The sequence below is a fragment of the Pygocentrus nattereri genome, chromosome 4 (assembly GCF_015220715.1).
Source record: "Pygocentrus nattereri isolate fPygNat1 chromosome 4, fPygNat1.pri, whole genome shotgun sequence".
In the NCBI taxonomy this organism is placed as follows: domain Eukaryota; kingdom Metazoa; phylum Chordata; class Actinopteri; order Characiformes; family Serrasalmidae; genus Pygocentrus; species Pygocentrus nattereri.
In genome coordinates, this window is record NC_051214.1 from 29,270,660 (window position 1) to 29,285,175 (window position 14,516).

Sequence of the window (14,516 nt, forward strand, 5' to 3'; positions counted from 1 at the left end):
CTCTTTTAAAGGTCTTTGCATTAACACTCATAATATACACTCCAGGCTTTTTAAGGGGGTGGGGTGGGGTTGGATAGGTGCCCATCTACCATATAAAACAACGATGCCCTGTGCACCTAAGATGTTTATTACTGACGCTTTCTTCTTCATCTGCGCGTGAGATTTACACGTTTTTGACCACAGCACGCGCGCGCAGAAGGCTGTACAGATCGCGCGCTTTCGCTTTCACTGGTTCTGTTGTGCAGTGGAGCGCTTTGGTGAAGCACGCGCACCGGCCGTCAATGTTGCCAAGTGCGCGTTTTCGCGCATTGGGCTTGTTTGAAAAAGATATAGCTTCTGTTTCTGGTGGGCTTTTAAGTAAACTTTGGGCTGCGTATTTTTGCAGGATCTGGCAACCCTCGCCTTAGTAATATAGCAAATATAGCAAGATATGAGGACTGTCTTTAAAAATGGCATGATCACCCATTGTGAGATGCTTGAAGTTAAAACTCAAAACTGTGGCTACTTTAATTGGATTACTTTAATATTTAATGAAAGGAAAATGGCAGCACTGCCAGCTGCACCTCCAGAAAGAGAGCTTATGTAACTTATGATGCTTATCTGCCCGTCTTTAATGCTAAAGTGATGGGTGTAAATGTTTATAGTAATTGCTGCAAGTTTTGTTGGAGGGATTAAAACGCTGATGAAAGAACTAACATGACGAGAGGCAGCAACATATTACCATCCAGCATGAGTACCCAACCTCACTAATGCTCATGGGGCTGAATGCAGTCAAATCCTCACAGCAGCGTTCCAAAATCTAGTGCCTTCCTGAAGAGTAAAGGCTGTTACTGCAGCAAAGGGGGGAAACATTCCCTATTAATACCCTAAAATGTAGGAGAAACACTCAATATGCAGGTGTCTACAAACTTTGGGCATATGGACTTTGAGCCTGTGCTGAATATATGCCACTTTCTGTTATTACAGCTAAAAATGTAGAACCCACACCTTCACGGCACCAGTGGAAAAGAGCAGGAGCACTTAGTTCTGTTTCAGTAAAACAAGGAGAAAATATCTGGAGGAAATTTGCTGTGTAATGTGCACTTAGACGGTGCTCTAAGCAAATGAAGAACACCTGTTACTGAGTGATTAAATTTCACTGAGCTGCACCATCCAGCAGTGGATGGGTTGCTAGGGGTGATGAGCATGTTCTGATGTGCAGTCTAATCGGTTACGGGCATTGACTCGAAGTAAACCCTGTTTGCCTGAGCGTGTCCCTGTGTATGTGTGTTATTTTCTCAACATTGCAGTCGTCTATATGTGCTGGAAAAAGCACAGTTGAACCAGAAAACTAAGCTCCACTTTATAACAATTAAGACACGTACACTCATTTTATGAGGTATTTCATACAGTGAATCCACACTCATTGTTCATTTCATCAGACACACTAATAATACAGACACAGTTCTATACAGACTCATAGAACTTCTATACAGTTCATTTGTTCTATATGATTTGTTCACTCTGTTTATCAATAGCCAGGTCCCCACAGGACCACCACTTGGGTCGTGGCTCATTCTCAACACTGCATTGACACTGACATGGTGGTGGCATGTTAGTGTGTGTTGTGCTGTTACACGTGGATCACAGCAATGCTGCTGGAGGTTTAAACACAGTGTCCACTTGCTGTCCATTGCATTAGACACACCTACTTTGCTAGTATCTTGCAAGTCAGTAGCTCATCTGCTGCTGTGGCTGTGCAGTTTTCGTTGGTCCTCCTCTAATCCTTCATCAGTGGTCAGTTTATGTGCCACAGGACGCTGTTGACTGGATATTATTGGTTGGTGGACTATCCGCAGCCTAGCACTGAAGTCATTCTGCAATTAGGGGCACATCTGATATCATGCAAAAGGTACAATAAAGGATTATTTTTTTCAATTAGTTTTCTAAGTACTATATTTCCTCACTATAATATATTCACCAATCTCTAAGCTTGAGCTAAAATGCTTTAAAAATATTTTCAAGGAAATAAACTCTAAAAGATCCATTTGTTAGTTATAGAGAAAATGAATGTTATTTTAGACTCTGCTGAAATACTGCACTTCAACTAAAACAGCTTAAACGTTTCTAAGTACAGACGGCTTTTTAACAGTTTGCTTAATATCAGGTAAAAATACGACTTTTGCAGGAACACAGGCTGTGCAAGTGTAACACAGTTGACAGGTGCTGTAACCTTGCTGACATGAGTAACACAGTTAACATATTAACAATCAACCTTACTGACTAGCACAGTTGACATTTTTCCTATTTTGTGCATAATTTCTAGGGCCATCCTTGCACATCTGCACAAGGCCTGATTCCTATCAGGCTAATATACGTTTTGACTTTTATTATGGTCATTTACAAATCGGAAAAGAATACTTAAATTTGTTGCGTTAATAACAAATTACAAAAAAAGGGATGCTGTGCAAAATATAAAAAAACAAAATGCAATGATGTGTAAATCATTTAAACTATATAAACTGAGAAATTGTATGGTTTAAAAAATATATATATATATATGCCTATTTTGAAATTTTATGTCAACAACATGTTCCAAAAAAGTTGGGACATGGGCAACAAAAGGATGGTAAAATTATGTAATGCTAAAAAAACAGGTCAGTAATGTGATTATAAAAAAGTCTTTCAGAAGTAAACATGAGGAGGGGTTCACCATTCTGTGAAAGCCTGCACAGGCAAATAGTGCAACAATTCAAGAATAACGTTTCTCAATATAAAATAGCAAAAATTTATCATCTATGGTACATAATATGAGAGAATCTGGAGAAATCTCTGTATGCAAGGGACAAGGCCGAAAACCATTCATGATCTTTGGGCCCTCAGGCTGCACTGCATTAAAACATATGTGATTCTGTAGTGGAAATCACTGCATGGGATCAGAAACACTTCTTAAAACCACTGTCTGTGAAAACGGCTCGTCACTGCATCCACAAATGCAAGTTAAAACTCTAAAATGCAAAGAGGAAACCAAAAATCCAGGAAGGCTGCCACCTTCTCTGGGCCCGAGCTCGTTTAAAATGGACTGAGGTGAAGTGTCCTGTGGTCTGATAAATCAACATTTGAAATTCTTTTGGGAAATCATGGACACGGTGTGCTCTGGGCTAAAGACCACTCAGCTTATAATCAGTGCACAATTCAAAAGTCAGTATTCATGATAACATAGGGAGGCCATTAGTACATAAATCTCTATGATGATAAAGTAACATAGCTGATGTAGATTTATATGAAATACATTATATTGAGAATTTCATCAACTTTAATAATGTTGCATTGCTTAAGGATGTGTTTACTATTTTTAAATAAAAAAATGTAAGTAATGTAACATTGCTTGCTTTGTAATGTTTAAATCCAAACTGTTATCATACAAATGAAAACTAAATCAAGCACAGCTTGTGGTAAGGCGTTTTCTTCTAAAATGCTAGAAAGATGAAAAGAACATATTTAGAGCAAAGTCAAAACGAAGTGAACACACCATCTACCCTTACAGTGAACAAACTTAAATATAAGCTTTTTCCTGCTAGTGTCTACTAGATTAGCTTGTTGGAAAAATAAAACATAATATAAAAAATGCACTTCTTAATGACCTTTTATTTAATTTTTTTTATTTTATTTTATGTTTATATGTTACATTACATTAATATATTACATGAAAATAAACAGTGATTGTGCAGGAGTATGTTCTCTGTGTAGGACGTGTCCTTCTTAATTATAAAATCAACAAAACCTGTAATTTGACCAGTGTGCTCAAACTTTTGCATTCGACTAAGTTTAACCTTTTGTGTCATCACGCTGGTTATCTTTCTCCGTGTCCTCTAAAGCTGTCTCGATTGTAGTTTTGCTGATTGAGAAAATATGAAAATACACTGGAACCTGCTGGGAGGACAAGGCTGCTGATTGCAGTATAAAGAGACATTCATAAATCCAGTTTAAGCACCTCGTCTCAATTTGCTGTGTCTGTGTCTCCACATCCCCCCACCAACAGCACTCCTGTCTCCATGGAAATGTGAACCAAGGTCGTGTGTGTGTGTGTGTGTGTGTGTGTGTGTCTTATCCAATGTATAATCCATGCAGTGCACTGTTTTGACTTCAGTGAGTCTGAAGAACTACAACAGTGTCATTTTGCATTGACCGTATTAATCTCAGGCCATTGCATGTACAAAGCAAAAGCACAGGAGCATTTCACAAGAAGAAAAGCAGTTAGCTAAGTCATAGTTTGCTCCTTTACTTTCGAGGCTAATGCAGAATTAGAAGCTTATCACACATAAGCATCAAACTGCATGTGTGAATCATCATAAACTATGTTCATAGACTTGCTTATATGCTTTCTGTATAACATACTGTTATTTATAAAAAAAAGTAAAAGTACATTGTACAAAAAAGCAGTAAAGGCATGAACAATGGCTGCTAGAATTCAGACTTACAGGCTGATATGTATTTTTATGGTTAACAGAATGTTATGAAACATCAGAAACCTCATGATGAAATCTTTTTGAAATTATGGAAGAAGTTAAAGGAGCAGTGTGTAAGATTTAAAGCAGTCTAGTGGTGAGTTTACAGACAGCAACCACCTGAATACCCCTTCTTTGACAGTGGGGGTTCACCCTGTCTTGCTTTTTCCTTTCTAACTAACAAGTGTGATCCTCCATTTGTCAAAACTGGGCTCTCAAACTTATCACAAAACAGAATGGTCAGCCAGCACCGGCAGTAGCCACTGATTCGGCTTCTTTCTAAGGCCTTCTAACTGGTGCTAAAGTCTTTTAACATGGTGTAAGTCAGGGGTTGGCAACCTAAATGTTACGAAGAGCCATTTTGTCAAGTTTCAACAAAAATCTAAACACACCTTAGGAGCCTCAGGATTTTATGTTCATTTTATTGAAGTAAAATTTTACCATCTTGGCTGTAAATATGTCTCCGTACGTGTTAAAAGCTAGGGGGCTGGAGGTTAGGGAACTGGCCCTGTGACCGGAAGGTTGCTGGTTCAATCCCCAGGGCCGACAGCACTGACTGAGGTGTCCTTGAGCAAGACACCTAACCCCCAATTGCTCCCCGGGCACTGTGGATAGGGCTGCCCACCGCTCCGGGCAAGTGTGGTCACTGCCCCCTAGTGTGTAGGTATTCACTAGTGTGTATGTGTTGTTTCACTTCACAGATGGGTTATATGCGGAAGTGGAATTTTCCCGTTTGTGGGATTAAAATAGTATCACTTAATGTTCTAGTACAGGCTGAAAAAATTATATAATTGATAATGTACTTCAAGCTTTAGCTCAGCTGTAGCTGCTGTACTCTCATCTTCAGCAAACCTTTCCACGAAACCAGAGCAGTTTCTTGTAAAATGTCTCTTAACGTTCGACTTTTTGTGAAGCAGAACTCAGCTTCTCATTTACCAGCTTCTTGTTCGAATTTTCCCGTCCCATCTTAAATGGAGCCTGAGGTGCCAGAATGTAGCTAACTATGTAGCCAACTGTTACACTATTTAAGGTGGAACGTGAAAATTGAAATATGAAGCTGGCGTGAATGAGAAGCTGACTTCAGCTTTGCCACTTTTTAGTGTTTGACAGTTTCTCGTTGCAGATTAAATGCATCAGGAAACCAGCTGGAGTGATTCTAAATGCAAATAAGTCCATTCGTCAACAAATTTATCGAGGTTCATCTTAAATCATTCTCTTTGCTACCTCGTTAGCTACTAGCTCGGCAAGGTGGTTAGGCTAGCTTGTCTGTGTTGCTATGGTGACCAAGCTGCGCACCAACCAACTCCAGCATCTAAGACCATGTACTGTTAAAACTGTTAGAATCGTGTGTTATAACAATCAGCAGAGTTTTATTGTTAAGGAGGATTATTTTAATTTTACCAAGCGTGTTATGATTTAGGTGTGTATTATGCACAATGCTTACTGGTAGGATATTCCAGGACTAGCTGGAATGACGACTAACTGATGACAAGGCTGGGAATTTGCAATGAGTACGTTAGATGTTTTGTGAAACTACAGTTTTAAGGGTCTTATTCACTGTCCAGCTCTGATGTGAAGTAGCAAGAATCATCCACCTTGCCGTAGCAGAGCTCAGGCTCAGTGCTCGGCTTTGTAGTCCCACTGGTTCGGAGAGGGGTGCTGGAGCGGGCCTGGTGCATACTGGGAGAGCTGTGGAGGACACCTGTGGGCTCAGGAGCTTTGCTGTCTATCTGAGTGAAGGAGAATACTTCATCCTCTTCTCCTTCCTCTTCCATATAGAAGCAGGCTAGAGGAGCCTTGAGTGGTTCTGTCGGACTGTCATAATTGGGAATAAAAAAAGATAGAAAATGTAACCAGGAACATCTTTTAGAATTCTTTAAAATCAAATCTAATCTGATTACTTTTGGTCTCTTTCTGATCAAATTATTTGTTTTTTCAACTGTATAATTGGTTCCATAAAGTTCAATCTATCTGAAGAGACACTTCTAATATCCCTTCTTCTTTCTTCTTCTCCAGAAAAGACTAGCTGTTATTATCAGTCACAGAGACTGTTAATAACAGCTATTATGCAGTTTATGTAAAATGCAGTCAGCATGAATAGACTGATGTACTGATGTTGCCTAAATTCTAATGTAATCCCAAAACACAGAGAGGCCATTCCATGAAATGAGTACTATTCCAGATAGAAATCTGCTAATGAGAGCTTTCCAGCCTAAATATATGAGTCATTAAGGTATAATTACGGTATTTTTACATGTCCATAATGACAGTCAAATTGATTTGTTTCCACAACAGTACATCAGTACATTTGCCATAAAAACATTAACTTAACAATTTAAAAATATAATATCTATCTATCTATCTATCTATCTATCTATCTATCTATCTATCTATCTATCTATCTATCAAACATAATTAATTATGTGTTCTTAATCATTTCTTTGTGTTCTTAAGTTGTGCTTTTCACCCTGTCACACCAACTTATTGAACCATAAATATAATGTACTATCACGTTAAATTATATGATAGAGAGAAAGTGACATCATTTATGTCTGTAGAAGAGCCTGGTTTTGCTTTTATTCAACATTGATCATTTGTTGGTTTCTTCATGCTTGAACAGGCTCTGATTTTTGTCTTTTGCAATGTTCACAGAACAGTTGTGTCATGTAAAAATGGAAAGTCTGAGTTCGATATCCAGCAGTGTAGCAGCCAGTTTAGCCTGAAATATTCCACCCATTCACCTTCCACTCCATCTAGTTATCATTGTCATTTATTTTACACAAAAATATAACAAAGGATCCTGAGGTGGGAAATAGGAATATGTAATTGAACCTGGAGGAAAAATACTGTGACCTCTTACCATATGGTCCCTGGCCAAACAAAAAAAAAGTCTTTCGATGTTTGAGTACACAGGCAGTTCATAATGAATAGACCAAAACAAATGCTCCAAAATTCTGCAATAAAATGTCTTCATCAATATCAACATCAACTCATATTAAAACGTAATAACATTTTAACATAACGTAATAACATATTAACACGTAATGACCTTCATCTGTAAAGTATACACACACACACACACACACACACACACACACACACACACACACACACACACATATATATATATATATATATATATATACATACATACATTTACATTTGTGGCATCTGGCAAGCACTCTTATCCAGAGTGACTTACAATTTGATCATTTTACATAGGTAGACGAAGGCAGTGTTAGGAGTCTTGCCCAAGGACTCTTATTGGTATAGTGTAGGGTGCTTGTCTAGGCGAGGAATTAGACCCTGGCCTATATATATGTATATTATAATGATTATTTTGACACATGATGTCATCATATAGTCACTACATATCCTGATTATATAAGCGAAATCAGAAAAAATCAGTCAGACTTTTGGAATCTTTGTAAACTTTTCTTTAACAAAACCAACCCTGCAGTCCTTTGTTCACTTTAAAAACATTTCAAGCTCACTACCATTGATGAAATATTGTATTTGCCATCCATCCATCCATCCATCCATTTTCTAAGCTGCTTCTCCGTCAGGGTCGCGGGGGGGAGCTGGAGCCTATCCCAGCAGTCTTCGGGCGGAAGGCAGGATACACCCTGGACAGGTCGCCAGTCCATCGCAGGGCAGACAGACAGACACAGACAGTCACTCACACATTCACACCCAGGGGTAATTTAGCATGTCCAATTGGCCTGACTGCATGTCTTTGGACTGTGGGAGGAAACCGGAGAACCCGGAGGAAACCCACGCAGACACGGGGAGAACATGCAAACTCCACACAGAGAGGACCCAGGTCACCCGGCCGGGGAATCGAACCCAGGCCCTCCTTGCCGTTAGGCGACAGCGCTACCCACCACGCCACCGTGCCGCCCTTATATTGTATTTGCTGTTGCAAAATTACTTCAAAAACTACTATTCCTGCACCTGTAGTCACTGTGTAATGATCCGACAGCATACCAGGCAGAGTGCTCAGAGAATGCGCCAAACAGCTGGCTGATGTTCTCACGGACATATTTAACATCTCTATGAGCACTGCAGTCATTCTAACGTGCTTCAAATCTACCGTCATCATCCCTGTGCCGAAGAAGTCTCCAGTGTCCTGCCTCAATGACTACCGTCCCGTTGCACTCACTCCCATCATCATGAAGTACTTCGAGAGGCTTGTCATGAGGCACATTAAAGATCAGCTTCCTCTTTCACTGGACCCACTGCAATTTGCATATCTCCCCAACCACTCAACAGATGACACTACCCACCCAGACAATAAAGACACCTATGTCAGAATGCTGTTCATAGACTTCAGTTTAGTGTTGAACACCATCATTCCTCAGCAGCTTAAAGGAAAACTGAACCTGCTGGGCCTGAACACTTCCCTCTGTAACTGAATCCTGGATTTCCTATCTAAGAGACCTCAGTTAGTCAGGATAGGAAATAACATCTCCAGCGCCACCACACTGAGCACCGGTGCCCCTCAGGACTGTGTGCTCAGTCCACTGCTGTTTACTCTACTGACTCACGACTGTACTGCAAATTACAGCTCAAATCACATCATCAACTTTGCTGATGACGCGACTGTGGTGGGTCTGATCAGCAAAAACGACGAGTCAGCATACAGAGAAGAGGTGCAGCGGCTAACGGACTGGTGCTGAGCCGACAACCTGTCTTTGAATGTAGACAAAACTAAGGAGATAGTTGTTGAATTCTGTAGTGTCCGAGGTGACCACCCCCCACTGAACATCTCTGGCTCTGCTGTGGAAATCGTCAGGAGCACCAAGTTCCTCTGTGTCCACATCACAGAGAACCTCACCTGGTCTCTCAACACCAACTCCATAGCGAAGAGAGCTCAGCAGCACCTCTACTTCTTGTGGAGACTGACGAAGGCTCATCTTCCCCCTCCCATCCTCACCATGTTCTACAGGAGGATTGTGGCGAGCATCCAGAGCAGCTGCATCATCGCTTGGTTTGGGAATTGCACCGGGTCAGATTGCAAGACACTACAGCGTATAGTGAGGACAGCTGAGAAGATCATCGGGGTCTCTCTCCCCTCCAACATGGACATCTACACCATACGTTGTATCCAGAAAGCCACTAGCATTGTGGATGACCCCTCCATCCTTCACACAGACTTTTTTCACTACTGCCGTCTGGCAGGAGGTACCAGAGCATCCGTACCACCACTGCCAGACTCTGCAACAGCTTTATTCCTCAAGCAATCAGTTTTTTAAACTCACAAGGACTGAGCTAACCCCTGCCCCCCCTCACACACATACTCCACACACACAACTATTTTGATGCTCTACTTGCACTGGAACATTGCTGCTACACTGTGCTTTCACTGTTTTACTCAGGTTTTTTCTACCTCAGTAACTGCTGTGTTTATGTCTGTCATCTGACTGCGTGACACACAGATCACAGCATGTTATATATCTCTGCACCACATTCCACTACCTCATGTCCAGAATGAGTGCTGAGTCAGTGCTGCACTGTCCTGTCTGTTTACTGTGTCTAATGTCTGTTTAATTTATCGTATTTATTGTTTCTAGTTTTATTTTTGTTTGCACACGATGTCTGCACATTCGCACTTTGTAGTTTTTGTTCCATGCTGCACCGTGTTGTTCCTGGAGGAACGTAATTTCACTCCACTGTGTACTTGTACATAGATGGAATGACAATAAAAGCCTCTTGACTTGACTTGATTGAACTCAAGTTGATTACATTGAACAGAAGGCCTTAAAAAGAACCATCTGAATCCACTTGCTTACATTCCATTAATAAAATAAGCCACGTTCTGCAGCCACACTACAAGCACCTGATTATGTCTGGTTCTCTCTCTCTCTTGGTTCTTGGGGCCTTCTTCCTATCAATATTCCCATGAAGATAATCTCATCATAGGCCCTATAATTGCATTTGCTGTCTGACGAGATTCAATCGGCCAATGGTGGAGCCTCATTAGTGCAAGACTGATTGGAGTACTCGTGGATCATGAGTGTTAATAGATTATCCATAATCACGCAAAGACACAGAAAGCCTTCTTATCTGCCTCAATTAATGAGATGGAGTTACTCAGAACACATGATTGAGGGTTATTTTTAATATGTCCTTTTGACCTTGTAGTCTAGTTGTCCATTCCTATGTCTACAATGAAGTAAATAATAGATAAAGATTTGAGCACTGTAGGCCTTCATCCTGCCATAGACTTACATGTGCATATATATATATATATATATATATATATATATATATATATATATATATATATATATATATATATACACAACCCCAATTCCAATGAAGTTGGGACGTTGTATAAAACATAAATAAAAACAGTATACAATGATTTGCAAATCCTTTTCAACCTATATTTAATTGGATACACTACAAAGACAAGATATTTAATGTTCAAACGGATAAACTTTATTGTTTTTGCAAATATTCACTCATTTTGAATTTTGGTTGAAAAGGATTTGCAAATCATCGTATTCTGTTTTTATTTATGTTTTATACAACGTCCCAACTTCACTGGAATTGGGGTTGTATATATACATATGAAATGTACAGTTTTAACCAATTAAACCCTGAATCCTATATGGGCTCACACTTTAGTTTCTCATTCTCTTAACGACATAATGTACACATTATTTTAGTACTAATTAAATGATCCAAACAAATGATCTTATTTCATCATATTTTTTAGATCAAACCAACAATAAATACAAACAGAAACAGAAAAAAATAAATACAAAAATTTAGGCCTAACAGGCTTGCACTATATAAACCTTGTTGAAGTTTAAAATGTCCTGTTCATCACACAGTTTGTATAGTCAATATTGTGTTGCTGTCCAAACAAACAAAAAGATATCTCCAGTTTTTAAAAAAATATTTTTGCATAATTTGAGCTCAGCGGTTATCCCAATTTAATGATGAATGGACCAATAATATAATAAAATATTTTTACATTAATTTATATTAGCACTGCGATGGACTGGCAACCTGTCCAGAGAGTATCCTGACATCTGCCCAATGACCGCTGGGATAAGCTCATTATTACCTTCTCCTGTGAAGTTGCTATTTTAGAAATTGGACAGTGACGAGATGAAAAGTATGCTGCAAAAATGGCCTGTTTTGAATTCATTGTAGTTGTGATGTCACAACCATGAATACATTTACATGTGGTTACCCATTCACACTGAAGCAGATTACTCTTTAAACGAGGCACAGTAGAGGACGGCCAAACAGAACAGTCCTAAAGGCACAGTAACAAAAACATTATAATGGATAAAGAGAGGCTGAAAATGGTCATGTGAAAATTATTCATGACTGCTTTTTGTGCACAAAACCACAGATGTTATAAGTGGACTATAAGTCGAGGGCGGGTAGGACTACACCACCATACTTTAACATCTGCAGAAAGCTGTGCACAGCTGTTAAAGATACAATGTTGGCCTCAAGTTGTGTTGTGGTGTCCTACCTGACCTGGAGGACCTCAGCTCCGGCACACAGCTCCTGTTTGTCAGCACTCTCCAGCACTTCCTGGTGTGGCAGTATAAGTGTGACCTGCAGAACACAATGACAGGCCTCTGAGCAGTGATGTGAAACCCAAGTCTGAATTTAATGATTTACTGTTATGTATTGGGTGACCTGGTCACCACCACATTTTAGGATCATTAAAACTGTGAGTAAAACAGGCTGCACTCAGGCAGGCAGATCTAACAGGCATTTTACTATGATTCCGATTTGGGTCACATTAGCACTGGTGAAATACCGTAGGCAAATAACTATGTAATTAACCTCTACAAGCTAAATAAGAATAATCTGATTAAAGCATTTCACTGCACTCTGCCAGCACGAACACACAATGAAACTCTCCCAGCAACATAGCAAAAAGTGGTCTGGATTCAAGTCCCTGGCCAGGCAACCAGAATACTCCCTGTGTGGAATTTGTATGTTCTTCCCTTGTCTGTGTGAGTTTCCTCCACATTCTCTGGTTTCCTCCCACAGTCCAGAGACATGCAGTCAGGCAAACTGGACATGCTAATCTGTCCCTGGGTGTGAGTGTGTGTGTGTGTGTGTGTGAATGTATATGTCTGTGTGTCTGTCCTGTGGTGGACTGGCAGCCTGTCCAGGGTGCTTCCTGCCACACAATGACCGCTATGGTAGTCTCCAGCAACCAGCCTTTAACCCCCCCCACATGGCACCAGGTAAATAAGAGGTTTTGATAATGTGTGTATGCAATACAGCCGAATTCCTTAAACTCACCTTTTACAATGGTGTGCAAAAGTTAAGGACCACTATTTTTAATTTCCAGTATCAAAACAGCTATTAAGTACAGTCTTTCTTTTATTTCTGAGAATAATATATATGAAATAATCAATTTATATAAAGAAGGGAAAGGTACTTCAGTCCAAAGAATTATTAAAAGACATAATGAAGATGCAGGACCACCAGAAAACTGTCACTATCAGATAAACAGTACTTAAAGCTTTCATCTTTGAGAGATCCACCACTCTAGCTTCACATCTGAAAAAATCAGAGATCTGGGTCTGTGAGTCTTAAAGGACTGGACACAGCGGTTGTTACTGAGGAAAGAAGATGAAAAGAAGGAAAAAGAAAGAAAAAAGAAGGCAATCTGCAAATCAAACAATGAAGATACTGGTGTTCCCAGAACAATGAACTGACCACTCCATAGTCTGGACCTGAATGTATTTTGGATTACTTCAATCATGAGAAGCAGAAAATCCAACCAACTTCTAAGACTGAACTCTGGTCTTTTGGACTTTCCTCTCCAGAGTCTCCCGAAAAGGACAGACTGTAATACAGACAAAGCTGGACACACTAGACTCATTTAATAAATCAGTGGTGCTCCCTGATTTGGCATGTACTGAACATACCATGCCAGTGTCCCAGACTCAGATTAAGCCTAACTCTAGACTAAACATTTTTAATAGAAGCATTACAGTTTAGCCTAAGGCTCGGCTGAATTATTGTTTACAAAACTGTCCCCTCCTCTATTTTTCTTTTGTAATATAAAATGAGAATCTGACCATTCCCTGCAAAACTGAGCCAATGAAAATTTAAGTATATCTTTCTACTCACCCTTGGATAGCATTGACACATACTCCACACGGTCCCTATACCCACCATCAGCGCTCCCATGGTACAGAAAGTGGCAAACACCTGTGGCTCCTCCACGGTCATCAAGAAGACACCAAGTGCCACCAGCACCAGCCCCAGGACGATGAGCCCGTAGCGGTAAGGCTTGTTCTCCGCCATATGGGTGAGTGTAGAGTTCTGCTATGATTAAACCAGTTGGTGTATGTTTGAAAGAGCCCTAAGGAGTGGTTCAATGACTTTGTCCCTAAGGAGGTGAAGGTGAGACCATGTAGGAGGGTCAGATGTGACTGAACTTCCTGGATCATTGCCACATTAATGAGCCTTGACCAGGTGACCTTCCCTCAGGCTGCATCTGTGCCATACCTAAGCAATGTTGCTAAACCTCACCATCACAACACAGTGTATTGTGTCCAAGTGTATTGTGTAGAAGGGCTGAGCTCATAAAAACTAATGGAGAAAAAATAAGCAAGTCTGCACTGTGTATTCCAGGCATCATCTGGACAAGCTTTCAACATGATGTAGCAGTTTATTGAGTTAAATGATGCACATCAATACCAACTGCATCTACAACGAATGCTGAACATTGGATTTTAATGTTCTGCATGTCCAGATCTTGCATGAATTATACAATGAGGTTTATTGTTTTTGTATGGAAATAGTTAATAAGCTAGTGCTGCCCACTCACCATCTAGTAAACACATTCCTTGCTAATCCATAAAACTGGGGTCAATATAATTCAAACACAGCAGCTAATAATTCACAGACAGTTCGGTTCTAAATCATGTGCAGCCTATTTATCAGTTACACAGAGTAAGACTGCAATCTGCTGGTGACCTATGTGCAGTCATATCAACAGGCCACTTGCTCTAATCCATCAAACAACACTGA

The 14,516-nt window shown here is 40.0% G+C and overlaps 1 protein-coding gene across 1 annotated transcript; it reads right to left on the reverse strand.

Annotated features, from left to right (window-relative positions):
* Positions 1 to 5,157: 5,157 nt before the first annotated feature.
* bsnd (barttin CLCNK type accessory subunit beta) lies at positions 5,158 to 13,838 on the reverse strand. The gene is made up of 3 exons (XM_017689077.2): positions 13,611 to 13,838; positions 11,986 to 12,071; positions 5,158 to 6,302 (listed from the first exon to the last, which is right to left on the reverse strand). The coding sequence occupies exons 1-3, from the start codon at positions 13,785 to 13,787 to the stop codon at positions 6,038 to 6,040; spliced, it is 528 nt and encodes a 175-aa protein (XP_017544566.1). The 5' UTR covers positions 13,788 to 13,838; the 3' UTR covers positions 5,158 to 6,037.
* Positions 13,839 to 14,516: the final 678 nt, after the last annotated feature.